We start from the raw sequence: 16,663 nt of genomic DNA, 5'->3' as shown, positions 1-16,663 counted from the left end.
TGGGCTCGCAGAAAAGGCAGGATCCGGTCAAACCTCCGGCCCCGGTAGCACGAGCACGATGCCATCTCCGGCTAAAGAAATGGCCCGGAGCAAAAAATAACAGGGGACGCGAGAACTTTGGGGGACTTTGTGTGGGACACACACATGCTTGGCGTCCCCACTCCCCAGTGGTAGAAAGATGCCCTCGAGGGATGGGGATCGCCGGATTGGGGCCAAGCGGCCAAGTCTGGTCCTAGTTTTCGCGAATACGATGCCGGAAATGGGCGTGCGAGGCGTGCTCCTCTTCCTGTGAGGATGATGATGGTTTTGGGTTGGTGGAGGCGGACGAGGATGATGACGGGGGGATACGGCAACTTCGCTGCCCGACTATTCTGATTCTGTTGCGCAATGTGGATAGTATCCAGCGAACAAGGGGCAGAGGATTAGCATGTGATTCTATGCTACAACTAGTTTGCAGAGGGCGTCTCACCTGGATGCCTTGGCATCGTCGCATCACAGGCTGAGACTGTCCTCGTCGCCATGGGAAACGATTAGCTTCTTGTGCCTTTCTCTCTCTGTTTTTTTTTGAAAAAAAAGTCATCATGGATCAGAACGAGTTCCGTGGTAAATAAATCTGGATGCCAAATTCGCTGGTAACCATAGGATAAAAAGCTGGATGCTTGTTCTTTTGCGGATAAAAAAAGCTGAGTTTTTCTGTACGGCTGCAACTTCTAAAACGTCGCTATCAAGACTTCGCAAATATCAGACCTTTTATATTTTAGTGTATCATAATATATATATTTTTGGCCTGCTTCATAAGATCTTTAATACAAATACGCCACCAACACCAAGCTGTCTCTGAAATAGACCGTGTCAATGGGTGGTATATCTAGTAGGCATCTGGCGATTAAAATCGGGTACCTGTCCTGCCAATGTACGTAGCCACCAATACACGACGCGCCACTAGTGGCGCTGTCGATGGGTGCGTAGCCTAGGCTAGGAATCGCTCCCCCGCCCCGACCCACAAGCCTGAGGACAAAATCGCCCAGCTCGGAAGCCCCGGCCCCCGGGGGCGGGCGATGGATATGAGGGTGGCGCCACGCCCGCAGCCGCAGCCGCAGGCCGCACCAGCCACCCGCACCAGCGCCGCGCCGCACCGCACCGCCCGAACGGCTATAATTAGGCGGCTCCAAACGAGGCGCCCCTCTCGCTCCTGCGCCGGCGACCCCGCGGATCCCCCTCCCCCCACTCACTAATCACCGCCGCGTGCAGGCCCGCCTCCCCCGCTGCCACGCGAGCGACGGATAGCCGCGAGGGCCGGAGCTGGGAGAGCGCCGGCCGCCGGAGTCCCGCCCCGCCCCGGCGGGCGATCGCCGGCGCGGGCGCCACCCACCCGCTCCCCGGGCTCGATCGGCGCGCCATTGGGGCCGCTGCTCCCGCGCGGCGGGTCCTTCCCGGGGGGGATTTTGCCGTTCCCGTCGCTCCCCGGCCGCCCGGCGTCTCGGTCGGATTCGTTCGCTCCGGCGCGGGGGGGGCTTCCTCCTGGCGTGTGGGGGCGCCGCGATGCCGGAGGCGGGGCACTACGGGTACAAGAAGACCGACGGCATCTGCGACGGCGTGTGCGGCGAGGTGAGGCCCGCCCCTCCCTGTCCCCCGCGCTTCCTTCCTTCCCTCCGCTGCCAGATCTGCCACGCGCGGCGCGGGGGCGGGTTCCTCGGCCCGCCTTGACGCCTCTTTGCCGCGGGTGCCTGGCGCATTCGGGCCGTACCCGCCATGACCTGGCCGTGCGGCAGGCGCCGGGATGCGTCACGCGTGTAGTGCGCCGCGTGCAAAGTTCCGGGTTTTGGATGGGATGCCGGTTGGATTTGGGCGTGGAGGCCGTTGCTGTTCCATGCCCGTGCGTTGTCGTTGATCTGCACTGGCATGGGCGACGGGGGGATTAGGTGTTTGGCCGTGGGACTTCGGAGCACGAATTCTTCACGCCTTTCGGGTGGCAGAATATCGCGACGTGGCGGAATTGCGTGTTTCGGCATGACATTTTGGAGCTCGGGAATATGTCTTTGGATGAGTTTGGGGAAGACTCTTCTGCTTTCTTTTATTCCATCATGAGAGTTTTGGGCTTCTGCGAATTTGCAGAATTTTGGAATGTTTAATTCCTTTGGACGGACAGGAAAAGTTGCGGCCTTTTGGTGACCATGTCAATTAGTGGCTTCAAGTGCTGTTGTTACCAAAGCTGATTTAGTTCTGTTGGGCATTGCTAGTTCCTAACGCTTTAGGTCTGCAGTTCCTGGTTTATATGATTTTGCTAACCTCGTGCTCGTTGTTGTCTTAGCTTTCAGCCCTTCGTGCATGTAGTTGTGGCATTAGGTTTTGTTCTTTGCTAGTTCTGTGCGGTGCTAGTCAGCTTCTGGTTAGCTTTTGATGCTTTTTCCTGGAAAATAACAAACCTTGTGCTGAGAAAAGGTGATGTTTGGGATATTGCTTCTGGAGTTTATCTCTCTTAGGTAAGCAGCCTTTGGTTATGGCAAAGTTTGTTGCTTTGGGGATAGGTGGTGGCTAATACATGTGTTTAGGCTCCCTAAAAGAACATGTGTATACTTGAATTTTATAGAGTTCAGTTGAGTAGTTGGTATGCAGATAGCTGCTGTTCTTATTTGCCTGACAGATTTCCTGTTGTCAACTATTGCTTCTTTGATTTCTTATATGGTTGATGAATTCATTTGCAGCCTGTGTCAAAGGCAGCTCTGACCATGTCAAGACTAAAGTGTGCGCTACGGGGATTTGATCTCAGGGCACTTATGGCCCTCTTGATTGGTGTGCCAATCCTAATCTTAATGATATATGCGCATGGTCAGAAGGTCACATACTTCCTCCGCCCAATCTGGGAATCTCCTCCCAAGCCCTTCAAGACAATCCCTCATTACTACCATGAGAATGTCACCATGGAGAATCTCTGCGAGTTGCACGGGTGGAAAGTCCGGGATACCCCTCGCCGTGTATTTGATGCTGTACTCTTCAGCAATGAGCTTGATATCCTTGAGATCCGCTGGAATGAGCTTAGTCCCTATGTGTCAGAGTTTGTGCTTCTTGAGTCCAACTCAACATTCACTGGCATGAAAAAGCCCCTCCACTTCAAGGAAAACCGTCATCGATTTGGGTTTGCTGAATCACGGCTGACATATGGTATGATTGGGGGAAGGTTCGTGAGGGGGGAGAACCCATTTGTTGAGGAGTCATATCAGAGGGTTGCCCTGGACCAGCTTATTAAGATTGCAAAAATAGAAGATGATGACCTGCTGATCATGTCAGATGTTGATGAAATCCCAAGCGGTCACACAATAGACCTCTTGAGGTGGTGCGATGACATTCCAGATATACTTCATCTTCAGCTCAGGAATTATCTTTACTCGTTTGAGTTTTTCCTGGATGACAAGAGCTGGAGGGCATCAATACACAGGTACCGATCTGGAAAGACGAGGTATGCACACTTCCGGCAGACAGATGAGCTTCTTGCTGATTCAGGGTGGCATTGCAGCTTTTGCTTCCGCTACATAAGCGATTTTGCTTTCAAAATGCAAGCTTATAGTCATGTGGACCGGATCAGGTTCAAGTACTTCCTGAACCCTGATAGGATTCAAGATGTCATCTGCAGAGGGGCAGATCTTTTTGACATGCTTCCAGAAGAGTACACATTCCAGGAAATCATCGCCAAGTTGGGGCCGATCCCAAGCACATATTCTGCTGTTCATCTTCCTAGTTATCTGCTAAAGAATGTCGAGCGCTTTAGATACCTTCTACCGGGCAACTGCAGGAGAGAAAGTGGCTAATTTTGTGGTTCACCCTGCAATCTGCTGTGTATGGGTGCCACTGCACATCTGTTGTCTTCGTCGAGGCCCGGATGGCTTTGGCAGTTGCATCTGGTACGATTGGCTAACATAGTTGGACAATTGCTTGGGGGAAGTGGTCTGTGGATGAAGAGGAAGCCGCTGACTTTGTGCTCTGTAATCAGACATGGGAAGAGGATCTAGCAGCATAGTGCATGCTCAGTGTGTGTGTACAACCAGGTGTCCTTGTCATCCATTACTTCCCTGATTGATATATGAACTCAAAAGGGCTGTTGTAGATTTTGCAAAACCAAGTGATATCCCAGAACTACATGCCTGTAGAAAACTGGTCTTACTCTGCATACAATTTACATACGCATCTGGTCCTATTCTCGCGCTGCTATTGCGCTGCCTTTTGTCGATGGGTGTTGCTAAATTTCTGGATTCCTTGTACAAAACTCTTGGCTTCCAGAATATTACCGCATTAAGTTTCTTATTTCTGATCACGGCATGGTGCTGCCAGCAGCTGAGCCACCAGCATTTTCAACGCCTCACTGAATTTTGCTGCCGAAAATGTTTTTTTTAGGAAACGATGTTGTAACTATATTGCTCTGTGCTGCAAGAGCAACAGAATGTTATTGGCAGATCCTAGACTGGCATTTGACCTGATGTAACTGTTGGTTCGCTTCCTTCTGATAGTTCTGTCATACGTCCCATGTTCATCCATTGCTACCTCCTGGAGTAGCACGAGTGTCTCAATGTGTGTAGCGTCCTGGTGACACTGAGATGTCTAGTGTTTGACCATCCTGTGAAACTACTATTTTTTTTTTTGAAAAGCTTGAAACCACTCTTTATTACTCACTACAGTTCCGTGGAGGCGCGAACAGGCTCCGGTTCCCGACCTCCCGTGCTGCAGTATGGTCTGCTCTCTTCTGTCAGGGCATGTCTGCTCCTGCCTGCCTGTTTCATAGGCCCGCGCCCCTGCAGGCTGCGGCGTTTCAGTGTCGTCGGGACAGTCGGGCTGTCCCAGTCCGGACAGCCAAAGCAGCCAAGCAGGGATGCTCTCGCCTGACATGCTCTCATGTCCCATGTACTGCTGCTTCCGCTGGTCCCCGAGTCAAATCAGGGTCCGACTGGCACGGACTTGAGGTCCATGCCCTGACCGGTCTCACCTCAAGGCGACGCCGGTGAAGAACTGATGATGGCCCGGCCGGCCGCAGTCAAAGATTTGCTGTTCCCTCCCGGTCTCCGCATCGGTTCCCGCGTCGCTGAAACCTGAAGTCTGAAAGCTCCGTGCCTTTTGGAGGGCATGTCATGTGCCCCGCACCGTTGACTTGACGGCGCCAGGTGCGTGAACCCCCCTCGGGATTCGAGCTCCGCTGGCCGCGAGCCCGCGAGCGGTGCGGTTGCCGCCTTGTCGGAGCGTCGCGCCGCCGGGACGGGCGACGGACGGGATCGCGACATTTCGCCGTAGCGGCGAGGCGAGGACGCGAGGTCGTTGGCGTTTGATGCCCGTCTACGCTTCACTTGCCTCTGTCATCGCTCTCAAACCGCGGCGCAGAAATCAGGATTTGCGCAATTCCATTAGCTTGGTGGGCCGTGTTAGCGCAAAGAACGGATATCTAATTTCCCACCAGATATTTCTATGGGCCTTTATCTGGGTTGGGCTTCGTGCGAGAAGTAGGTGGATGACGATCTGGGCCTAATCAGGATGGCGCATCATTCAAGGGCCACTACACACACTCCGACACTCGGTTAGTTAGCGCCGAACCAGATGCCACCACCGGTGCGCACTGCGCTTTCCCAACAAGCTGACAAGAACCGCAAGGGCTATATATCGGATACAGAACATGAATCCATGGCCTGACGCATGCAAAACATGAATCCATCGCCTGAAGCGTTTTGTTGGACCGTTTCTTTTGCTTATTCGGCCCAATAGTGGCGCAGCCCGTTTTGTTGCGTGCACTGCTCGCCGTTAATTCGCCAAGGCCCTGCGCTACAAACTTTGACCCTATCACTGGAGCTAGCGCAGCCGGTGGCGGTGTGAATCGGCCCATTTAATATTTGCAGCAGATGCTGTCAAATCAACTTGGTCCGCACGGTCAACTTAGCTCACGCGGTCGTGCATGTAACCATGCAGCAGGATATAGGAGGAGACCGAAGACGTGCAGAAGGTGTGTGCGGGGCCCGGGGCCTGCAGTTCGCGGAGCAAGCGGGGAATCCAGCAGCCAAGAAGAGGAGGGAGCTTATCTCCTTTCTTTTATTTTTCCTCCCCTTCTCTTCTTCTTTCTCCTCTCTTCTTCTTTATTTTGTTCCAGAAATAGAGGGGGTTTAGAGGGGTATTCATTGATTTTTGATTTTTGGGAGGGGGCTTGATCCCTCTAGCTCCCTGTATATCCGCCACTACATGGAGCGTGGGATTGAATTTATTATTTATTTTTTCTACGAGACTCCAACAAGCGTTATAGTATTTTTTTTCTTCTCCTTCTTTGTGTTTATTTCTCCAATTATATTTGTTTTGTTCTAATTTTTGTTTTCTATTTCTTTTTTCCTTGTAATGCTTTGTATTTAATATTTATTTATTTTCCTCTTTCCCTCCTTTTTCATTTCTAAAGCTCATATAAATATTCCTTTCTTGAGAAGTAATTTGTATTTATTTAATAATTTATTTTATCCATATTTATTGCATATATAATTGAATTTTAAAATAAAATATTTATTATGTATGCATGCATGAAATATGTAAATATGCAGCCTATGCTTGTATCACGGGAGTATTTTTTTCTTTTCTTTCCTTTTCTTTATTACTTTTATTCCTTTCCTTCACTCTTTTCTTTCCTTTTTTCTATTTTTATTCTAAGCTTGCATATATAGATTTTTTTCTTTCTCCTTTTATTTATACTTATTTCCCTTTTATATTCTTATCTTGATCTTTTTATTTTTAAAACTAGTTTCTACTTTTTTTCATAGTTTGTATCATTTGTATTCGTTTTATAATTATATGTTATTAAATATATGTTCATATTTGATTGGATTATCTACTATGCAAATTACTTACTCGCAATGAAGAATAATAAATTACAGTATAAAACTATTTCTTCAATGTATACTAATTTATTAATATTGTAGATTCATAAATTGGTGTGTGAAATAATTTATTTCTTTTATATGCTAACTTGTTTAGCACGTGTATATATACTTATAAAGATATTTGTTAACGATGTAGATGTATTTATCATTCATGTAAAAAAATTCTATATGTAACTAATTTGTTCGCGCCAACAAATTATTTGTTGGCTTTGTAGATTAAATTATTCTGTAATGTTGACTCATTTGTTCATGATATTCGTTTTTATTATTTACCTGGTAGAATCAGATGTTCGTGATGTGTGATATTTTATTCGTTGTACATATTATTTGTCTATTATGTTTAACTTTCTGTTCGTAGAAAATAATCATTTGTTCGTGTTGTTAAAATATTTATTTCCACTAGCCGAAATTTATTATTGAGAATTTAAAAAATATATTTTAAAAATATCTTGCAAATATAGGTAAGTGTGATCTTGTTTTGAAGTTCTCGTCGTAATAAAGATAATGGTGCCATCTAAATTTAATTTGGACTAGCTTTTTCAAATTTCGAATTTACACGTGGTTGATATCATTATCCCTATTTTTTTATGTACAGAATCTTTTCTCTTTAGATGGAAGCATAGCACCTGCAAACAATCAACCATAAACGGATCTGATTGCGGCCCAAAACACCATTCGCATAGGCACTCCCGCATTAAATATATTTTGGTACGCTTCAGATGATACTTTACGAATCATCACCTCGACAAGAACATCACCCTCGTCCGCACCCACCCTCATGCCACAATCTAACGCCCGATCCCCCCAATCCGCTGCGCCGGATCGCCCCGAGTCACGCATCCTCCTTTTTCCTTCGCCGCAAAGGAGGCGGCGTCGTCACTCGTCAGGCGGAAACGAATCCAAGAGCATTTACAGCGACGTGACCGCTGGCCCGTAACGGGGGACGAAGGGGATCGGATCTGCCATGCCATGGGATCTTCTAGGAAACTGGGGTCGCCCTCCCCCTCACCAGCTCTCATCTAGCCCTCTGACTCTGGCATGGGGAATTTTTACGTGCCCGTCCTTAGAAACTCCGTTTATTCGCCGTCGACTCCTTCAACAGTTCAACACATTTTCTGACCTTCGCAGGCTCGCAGCCGTCTGTCCCCCTCCCCCGTTCACATGGAGCCGGTTCATTCGGGCTAATCCCGGGGGGTTTCGACCAAAGTGTCGGGGCGTTGCTGGGCTGCTGGTGCTGGCTTAGTGGCTCCCTGAACTGTCCCCCATCCCCCATGGTTCCGCGGCCGCGGCAGGTGGCTGCGCGCGTGTCCGTTTGCGGTTTGCGGGGGTCGACGGGGGCCCACCGCGGGAAAGGCACTGGCCGTTTTGCCTTGCGGGGCAAGAAAAAGAGGGGGTCGGGGCCTCGGGGGTTGCCGGCGCGGGGTCTGCGCTGACTCTCGCCAGTCGGCGGTCATGCTCGACCAGTGTTGTGGTGGGGGCTGGTGGCCTTGTGGCTGGCAGCTTGTAGCGCCAGAGGGCCAGAGCCAGCGACCCTAGAGAGCGGGCAGGCCCGTGCTCGTCGGAGGACCGGTGTCTTCGGTGTTCGTGCTCCCCGCAACCGGGCAGCGTAGCACTAGCAACAAGCCTGCTGACACTGATACACCAAAAGGCACTCAGACAGCCTGCTGCTCCGATCCGCGTACCGGTGTACAAGCGGCGGGAACGAGCTTTTTCGTGCAAGCCACACGGTCGAATCAGCAGCAGCGCCTGATCCAAACCGGTCGCCTGCGTTGCGCCACCCATCCTGCGACGTTGATCCAAACCGGTTACGTGTACCGTGTACTGGGTGCGTGCGTGCATGTTTATACGCGCGAACAGGCGATAGACCGTACCGTTCTTCATCGTTGTTGCTCGCGAGTAGGAGTTGGTCGATAGGGAGGCCCGGCCCTAGCTGCATTTGATTCAAACAAAAAAAACAGAGAGAACCCCTGCTGGTTGCGTTGAATGCTTTGCTTGTTGCAGGAACGTGCTGAAGTCCCCGAGTCAATTCAGTCAAGTCATGGTTCCCTTTTGACCGGTGGGACCTCCCAGTCCCAGTCGTCCGGCGAGCCGGCCGGTGACGACGATGGAGCGAGCTCCATAGCGCGCGGCAGGCGGATGTTACCCGCCAATCGCAGGTTCCCACCGGTATGGTATCCTCATCGGCTCCCGCATCGTCAGTCAGGTACAGGTACTATGACGAAAGTTCCGTTTGACTGCTGGAGGCCCGATTGCCGACAGGACGACCGGGCGTCGTTCACTCCTCTCTTGGGTCTATATATTTCTTCAGTGAACATTCTGAGCAAAATACGTATCCACCTTCTCTCTCACACACACACGAAATATATTTTTGTACGCACATATTATGTGCATATTTTCTTTTGTTTTTGAAAATTATATGGATTTTGTTGATTTTTTGCTACACAATCTGCGCTCATAAATGTTGCTCACGTAAGCTTTGCGTATTTTATTTTTTTCTCATATAAATTTGTGTGCTATACACTTTTGCATGGATTCGTTTCATATCTACTTGGTGTAAATAAATTATTCATGCATATAGTTTGCCTTTTATAGTTGTGCATATAAAGTAATTTTGATTCTACTCTCGCCCATTCCCCATTTTTTCCCGAAAATGAATCCATTTGCACGTGAAAGATGTGTCAAGTGTGGGTGAAGCTGGAGGACCAGAGGGAAAGATGTGTCTGAGCCGTTAGCGTGAAAAAAGAGAAGTGAAGGGATGGAGTACTACAAGGAATCTTCTTCAACACACAGTCTAAAATCTTTCGGCCCGACTGGTACCATCGGGCGTCCGCAACTTACACGGGACTTTACTGTCACGCGTTCGTTCATGTTTCGTGAGTTATCGGGGTTCCTCTGAATTTTTTTTTTACCATTACCACCAGGCGCCTGTAAATTAGCAGGGACTTTTCTATCGCTTGTCCGTTCCCGTTTTGCGAGTCATCGAGATCGGCTGGAAAAAAGTTTCGATGGAACCCTTACCACCGAAGCACCTGCAAATTAGCCGGACCTTTTCCATCATGCGTTTCTTCCTATTTTTTTTGTACAAGACGTTTCTTCCAATCTTGTGAGTCACGGGGGCGCGCCGGGAAAATTTTTGATGGACCGTTACCACCGGGCGCCCGCAAATTAGCCGGGCCTTTTTCGTAACGCATTTCTTCACAGTTTTGGTAAGGTGTTTCTGCCTATCTTGAGAGTCATTGGGGTCACGCCGTAAAAAAAAAGTTTTTCCACCGAACGCCCGCAAATTAGCCGGGCCTTTTGTGTGATGCGTTTTTTTGTGTGCAATCGCGTGAGTGATCAGAGCTGCACAAGGAATTTGGGCATCTTTGTCTTGCGGCGCAAGAAAAGAGGGCGCGGGGAATGTGCTGACTGGCTCACCACGGCCAGTGACGCGGCGGCACGCGGCACCCCGACGGGAGCACAGGCTAGGGACAATGTAGCGAGTGGGGACGCGGGTCCCACCCAAGCCTCACTGTGGGTCCCACAGGCGGAGCTTGGCTCGGCTTTGCCCCCGCTCGCGGTGGGATCCGTCCATCTGCTCCGCACCCGTTCCGCCACGCTGGCCCTGAACCCGTCCCCGCATGGAACGCCATTGCCAAGCACGAGCGCCGATGGATTCGCCTCGCCGCTCGCCCTGAGCCCGTCGAGCGCGAGAGGGGGTGACCGTGCCCAGCCGACAGCGTGGCGGGCGCAGTCCACGGCTGAACTGCCTAGTCCCAACCCGGCCATGCCGAGCCAGAGCTCAAAGCCGAGACCCGGGCCGAGACCCGGTCCGCGCACCGCACCGAGACCCGGGCAGGCAAATACAGAGGAGAAAGAGGAGGGGGGTTGCTTGTCGCGGTGGCCAAAACGAGAACGAGCCGCGCAGCGCGGTGCTTATCGGGCGCGAGACGAGCGCGACTTCCTGGTCTTTACCCTCCTCACTAGTCTGCGCCCCTGCGCGCGTCGCCACTATAAAAGCAGCCGAACACCCGGCACTCCCCCCACCCTCGCTCGCGTCGTCACAAGTTATCTCCCCCCTCTCGGATGCTCGCGCTCCACGCGCAGCAGCAGCCGGCTCCAACTCCGCCGCCGCCGCCGCTCCCCGCCCGCCATGGAAAAGTAAGTCGCGCTTTCCTGGGTGAATTTTTTTTGTTCTGTTCTGTTTAGTCTTTCTTATTACTACTACCATCGGTTCCGTCTCTGCGTGTCGATGAGCAACGAGCCTGTTCCCCCCCTTGCTCGGCCGCTCAGCGGGTTCGGGGTCTTGCGGCGGATTCGGAGGGGGCATCTTGGTTCCTCGGGCCGATCGATTCGACGAGGTGGCGATTTCGGTGCGGTGCGCGGCCCTGGTTCTGGATGGGACCGATCTGGTGCTCTTGAGCTTGCGGGCGGCGGGATGGTCTCCGACGGCGGAATGTGCGCGAGATCGGCCGGCGGCGGGCCGGTTGGGACGCCGCGCGGCCGCTCCCCCGTGCGATTTCCCGGCGTTTCTCGCCGCGGGAAGGCTGGGTTTTGGCGGTCCGTCGAGGTGCAGGAGGAAGCTTCCGCTGGAAGGAAGCAGAGAGAGGGCTCCGTTTGCTGCAAGCTGGGGTACGGAGACTGATCCTGTGCAGGCTGGTGGTCGATCGCGGCTGACCCCTATTGATTTTGACACCGGCCGAGCTCCATTGATCTGTGATGGACTGATGGTTGCGAGCCAGAGAAGGGATCCGGCAGCTGTTTGTTCTAGTAGGAGGAATTCTGGAACTGCAGGGCGGAGTTCAGACTACCGAATCTTCAGAAACTTCGTCGAATCTTCACTTCGTACACCCATCTCGGGTGCAGTGGTTTTGCAGTCTGTTGAGGTGCAAGTGCAAGCTTCCACTGGAAGGAAGCCAAGGAGGGGTTTTGGAGCCTGTTGAGGTGCCAGAGGGCTGGAAGAAAAGCAGAGGAATGTTTTAGTTCGGTGGAGACTGATCCATCCTGCGGTGTTGCCCGATCGCAGCTGAAAGTGCTGATCTGATACTGGGTTTCGTTGATTCTGATGTGGCTGCAAAGCAGGAAATTTGAGGTCTATGTGTGTGGATGGCCCATCGCTGCAGGTACTGGGTGAATGGGTGATGCGAAAATGACAGTCACTGGGGGATGAACACAGAGTACTAGTGCTTCGTATATGCCATCCCAATGTGACCACGATTGCCAGTTTGTGACTGCTAGTTGAAGGACCGAGTAAGGTAAGAGTTGAACTTTCTTGGTACTTCTCTTTGCAATGAGAATGGGTCTCTCAAACTCTAAAAGAGAAAGGTCAAGAGTGTCAGAGTGCTCTGTTTAGCCTCGTGGTGTTTCTTTTTTGTGGAGGAATGAGCACTGTGCTGTGATAGATGGCAAGGTTTGTTTCTCACATTTTGATGCCCACTATCAATGACATTGGCCTTTGATTTCTGGATCAAAATGGGGGCAGAATGTGGATTAGTAAGGTCAGGTGAGAAAGTGCTCTGTTTAGCCTCCTCCTCCTGGTGTGTGTGTGTGGCAGAGCACCTTGACAAAGTTGCAGTTCAAGTTGAGGAACGAGCAGTGATAAATGGTGCAATTCTTCTCTTCCTTTTGCTAGGCACTATAAGTGATGTTGGTCATTGCTTGTTTGATCATAATGGGACAGAAAGTGGCAAGGATTCGGGGAAGTCATCAGCTCCTAGATAGCATGCCACTGGGGTCGGTGGCCATGGGTGTCCCTCTGGCAAATCAGATGTCGAGATCAGCAAACGAGGTCAAAATAAGACAGCTGATGATCTCATTCCTACCGTTTTTATTGGAGTAAAGTACAAGGCAGTAAATTTTTCTAGGATGGTTAACTGTTGAATTAATAGCTTACTTGGCCTTATGATGTGGTAGTGAATGCCCTATAATCGAACCTAGCAGTACACATTCATTTTTAAACTTCCAAAACTTTCTTAATTTGCAGCTTAACCTAGTCTCTAAGCTACGCTGTCTATGTATTACATTGTTAGGGATAGCTTGTCCTTCAGATCAATAGTATTTTCTATTCATAAACAAGAATTGACAATAGTGATTTGCATTGTGCTAGAATGTGTTTACGTCTTAAACTGAGTTAGCTTCAATCTCCAATGTGGACTTCTTATTTATACCTTTATGTTCTGCTCTGTAGACCACATGTTTAGGGTTAGAGAGATGAGACCACCACATCATATCCTTGTGCCCATTGCCTAATTGTCCAATGTTCTTTGGATCATGTGTTTGCTACACATCATCACTTGTACTTTCCCTTTCTCTTTAAATAATCTTTGCTTAAATTTATCATCTGTGAGATTCAAAAGATCCTTTCAAAATCCTAACATGAATGGATGTTCTACCTTTCTGCAGTTCGTGGATTATGACTGGGGTGGGACTCGTTAAAAGAATAAGAAACGCCACTCAGTTGATCAGTCTTCGACTTGGTGAATTGGTTGCAGAACCATATATCAAGTGCCCCAACTGCGAATGTGGCATTGACACTAGTAATGTAAGTTCAGTTAACTATTTGTAGTCATGAGTTAATGACTGCTATGTGTATTTTATTGCCCAGTCGTTTGATAGCCTCATTGAATTTCGAATATGTCCTTCCATGCAAGCACTCTGATCCAACACAAGTAGAACTTTAGGAACACTTCCTTTTGCAGGTTATTTGCTCTTTTACTTAATGGTTAGTTTGTAGACTTGTTGTGCAACATAATGGCTAGTTCCATCATACTCATCTTGATGAGCTGACAATGTTCTTTGTTTCCGGAAACAGATAGAGATAGGAATAGATAAAACAAGAAAACGAATCTTTGTCTGGTAGTATGCTGTTCTGTTCCAAGCCTAATGACCACAGCCACGGTTAAAGCTAAGCGTTCTTTTTCAGAGAAGTGATTAGTCATTGCTTCACTGTCACACCGTCACTTTCTTAGCCATAAGACCTGCCTAACCTTAGCTCTAACAAAGATTTGATACAAACAAAACATTTTTTTTGCTTGATTCAGTTAACATTGTCCGGCATGTTTCATATTTTGGACGTTTTTGTTTCTCTTTGGAACCTCATATCTTGATTTTCAGGTTTCTTTAGTGTGGCCTGAACTTCCTGCTGGTGTCAAATTTGATCCGTCAGATTTAGAACTCCTTCAGCATTTACAAGGAAAATCCAGCCTGCAGAATTCGAATTCCCGTGCACTTATTGATGAATTTATACCTACTATAGCAGAGATGGAGGGAATTTGCTATACACATCCCAAAAATCTCCCAGGTACATTATTATTATTTATTTACTTTTGAATTGATCAATGCTTTTTCGTACTAAGAAATTATCTCATGTCTTGTTGTTATCTTAAGTTGATTAACTCATATGCATTTCTATTGTTCTGGTAGGTATAAAGATGGATGGTAGCAGCCTCCATTTCTTCCATAAAGTATCAAACGCATATGGCTGTGGTCATCGCAAGCGTCGCAAGATTACTGGCAATAATGACAGTGTTTGTGATGAGCACATTAGGTGGCATAAGACTGGAGCATCCAAACCCATATATGACGAGAATGGTTTCAAGATAGGCTGGAAGAAGATCTTAGTTCTTTACAGAGGTTCTAAGAGAGGTGGCAGCAAGATAGATAGAGACAACTGGGTGATGCATCAGTATCATCTTGGTGCAGATGAAGATGAAGCGAATGGTGAATTGGTCGTCTCCAAAGTATTCTACCAATTGCTGTCAAAGAAAAATGACAAGTCTGAAATGGATGATGTTGAACTAGAATCTGAGCCATCTGCTGCAAAAATCGATCCTAGAACCCCAAATTCGGAGCCATCTGCTGCAAAAATCGATCCTAGAACCCCCAAAACCGATCCTCCCCAGCCCTGTCTCCCGAGCAACAGCCCATGCGACACCGAGCAGTATACCCCCATTCAGGTGGATCAGGTAAATCCAATTATTACATGTGACGATTTATCAACTTGCTGCTAGGTATAAAAATCCAAAAGCTGTCCTCTGTTTTTTTTTTACTTTAGGTATCATATTCAAACAGCTTCTTCATAATGTTTAATGATCAAAATAGCTCTGTGCATATGTATCATGTTTAGAACAGCCCTGTTCACTGTTTTCGTGGTACTGTAATTTTTTTTGGTTCGCTGGAGAAAATTCTTTCATATTGCTTTCTGATTTTGTGACAGGAGGAAGAAGAATGTGGCACATCCATTCGCCGGGTGAAGGTTGAAGCAGCCGAATGCTCCGCATGGTTTGCTGAATTACCACCAGCTGTTGTGGTTGCGGACCTTCCTGCCTCGGATGAACCGAGGCAGCTCATGGATGCCCCTCGTGTAGGCCCTGAACCTGAAGCACCGATACCCGTCGATGGTTCTAACACGGACCTGTTTAATGGGTTACCTGATCTGGATACTACTTTTCAATGCCTTGGAACACCTTCAGATAGTATCAGTTTAACTGTGAGTCTGTCTCGTGCCACTAGATTGTTCGCTTGAAGCAGTAAAATCGCATGGTCACAATCTTGTTCTCAAGATGAAATTCTCATGAGTTTGTTTGTGATCTGTCAGGACATACATTTCGGCTCACAGGATAGCTTCGGGGGCTGGCCGGACAGCTTCAAGTTCTACTGACGCCAAGACTTGGAGCTGGAAACAGAGGCACTGCTGAAAAGTGCCAATTTTGTTTTATGACTTTGCAGCGTCTGAATCCTCCGCTCATGAGATGCTTCTTCGTTTCGTTGGGCAATTTTGCAGCGTGCAAGCCTGCAAATTCAGCATCTCGTGGGAAATTTTGTACAGTAGTAGTGGTAGAACCGAGAGAGGTTCCCAGACAAACATCCCGTCTAAGCAACTGTATGCCATAGCCATGTTGTTGTTGTGTGATGCGTAGTACATCTTATAAGTGTAGTGTTGATGATGTTTAGTCCACCTCAAAAGATGAAAAAAAGATGTTGTGTAGTTAATTTGAGCTAGCGGTGCTTCGATGTTTTAGTACATTGCCTTTGCGAACTCTTACCTGTTTGTCCAAGGATGTGGTGGGGTGTTGTATGATATCCAACCCTCTACATGGCGATGACGACATCAGCAGCCGACTGCCGCAGCCGTGAGCCGTCGTGGCAGGCGCTCACACGTCCAACGCTCACATCACGGCTCCTTTTCTCACACGCCTCACCGACTAACACCCCCACCCCCTCCGGGTGGTGGGGCGAGATATTTCTTTTATCTAGTAAAAATAATATTTTTTCTATGCACTTTTAATAACGTTATAAGATTTCTACATTTCAGTAACTGAATTGGGCTCTGACAACAAGTATAAGATCTGGATCTAATTAGAAGGTCAGTCGGTCGGTATAATATCACAATTATATGACTCATTCCTTCCACCACTGAAAGTGTTAGGTCGTGTGTGGTCGGCATATAGTCTCTAATTGATTTAGTCCCCATAGAGTATTTTTATCTCCCGTCAACCCAATGTCCTCTATTTTCTTTTCTTCATAAGGTAACCTAATAATAATAGAAAATTTAATTGTTGTATGGACGATGCCAAACCTTCCAACTTGGGTTACATATTCCCCATCCCATCTGACCTGCTACACGTCTACGCATGAGCTCCGGGCCCAACAACTTGGGCCTAGGCTTGGAAAGTGTCTACCCACCTACCTCCTAATTGATGGTGCAATCTAGACCAGCCATCTAGATCAGATGGTCATGATCCCACCTATCCTGAACAAAATCTGTCGGCTATGCTTCCCTCTTCAAACCC

The 16,663-nt window shown here is 48.7% G+C and overlaps 2 protein-coding genes across 7 annotated transcripts; both read left to right on the top strand.

The window, feature by feature from the left end:
• The first annotated feature begins 996 nt into the window (after positions 1–996).
• Positions 997–4,309, top strand: LOC112899789 (beta-1,4-mannosyl-glycoprotein 4-beta-N-acetylglucosaminyltransferase-like). The gene is made up of 2 exons (XM_025968396.1): positions 997–1,608; positions 2,706–4,309. Exons 1-2 carry the CDS (start codon positions 1,543–1,545, stop codon positions 3,804–3,806), a joined length of 1,167 nt encoding a protein of 388 aa, XP_025824181.1. The 5' UTR covers positions 997–1,542; the 3' UTR covers positions 3,807–4,309.
• A 6,508-nt stretch (positions 4,310–10,817) lies between these two features.
• LOC112900341 (SUPPRESSOR OF GAMMA RESPONSE 1-like) lies at positions 10,818–15,859 on the top strand. Of its 6 annotated transcripts, none has more exons than XM_025969164.1 (7): positions 10,818–11,033; positions 12,505–12,660; positions 13,275–13,413; positions 13,986–14,172; positions 14,295–14,836; positions 15,088–15,360; positions 15,469–15,859. In XM_025969164.1, exons 3-7 carry the CDS (start codon positions 13,285–13,287, stop codon positions 15,529–15,531), a joined length of 1,194 nt encoding a protein of 397 aa, XP_025824949.1. In that variant the 5' UTR covers positions 10,818–11,033; positions 12,505–12,660; positions 13,275–13,284; the 3' UTR covers positions 15,532–15,859. The 6 variants fall into 6 exon arrangements, with proteins under 6 accessions (XP_025824949.1, XP_025824946.1, XP_025824945.1 ...); XM_025969161.1 differs by having other exon boundaries at positions 10,818–12,127; XM_025969160.1 differs by lacking the exon at positions 12,505–12,660.
• Positions 15,860–16,663: the final 804 nt, after the last annotated feature.

Source organism: Panicum hallii, chromosome 7 (assembly GCF_002211085.1).
Source record: "Panicum hallii strain FIL2 chromosome 7, PHallii_v3.1, whole genome shotgun sequence".
Classification (NCBI taxonomy): domain Eukaryota; kingdom Viridiplantae; phylum Streptophyta; class Magnoliopsida; order Poales; family Poaceae; genus Panicum; species Panicum hallii.
This window is presented reverse-complemented; position numbering and strand designations above follow the sequence as displayed.

Coding starts and splice junctions, on each gene's coding strand:
- LOC112899789 (XM_025968396.1), top strand. CDS start 1,543: ATGCCGGAGGCGGGGCACTACGGGTACAAGAAGACCGACGGCATCTGC. Junction 1,609..2,705: donor GCGACGGCGTGTGCGGCGAG/GTGAGGCCCGCC, acceptor ATTCATTTGCAG/CCTGTGTCAAAGGCAGCTCT.
- LOC112900341 (XM_025969159.1), top strand. CDS start 12,356: ATGTGGATTAGTAAGGTCAG. Junction 13,414..13,985: donor GTGGCATTGACACTAGTAAT/GTAAGTTCAGTT, acceptor CTTGATTTTCAG/GTTTCTTTAGTGTGGCCTGA. Junction 14,837..15,087: donor CCCCCATTCAGGTGGATCAG/GTAAATCCAATT, acceptor ATTTTGTGACAG/GAGGAAGAAGAATGTGGCAC.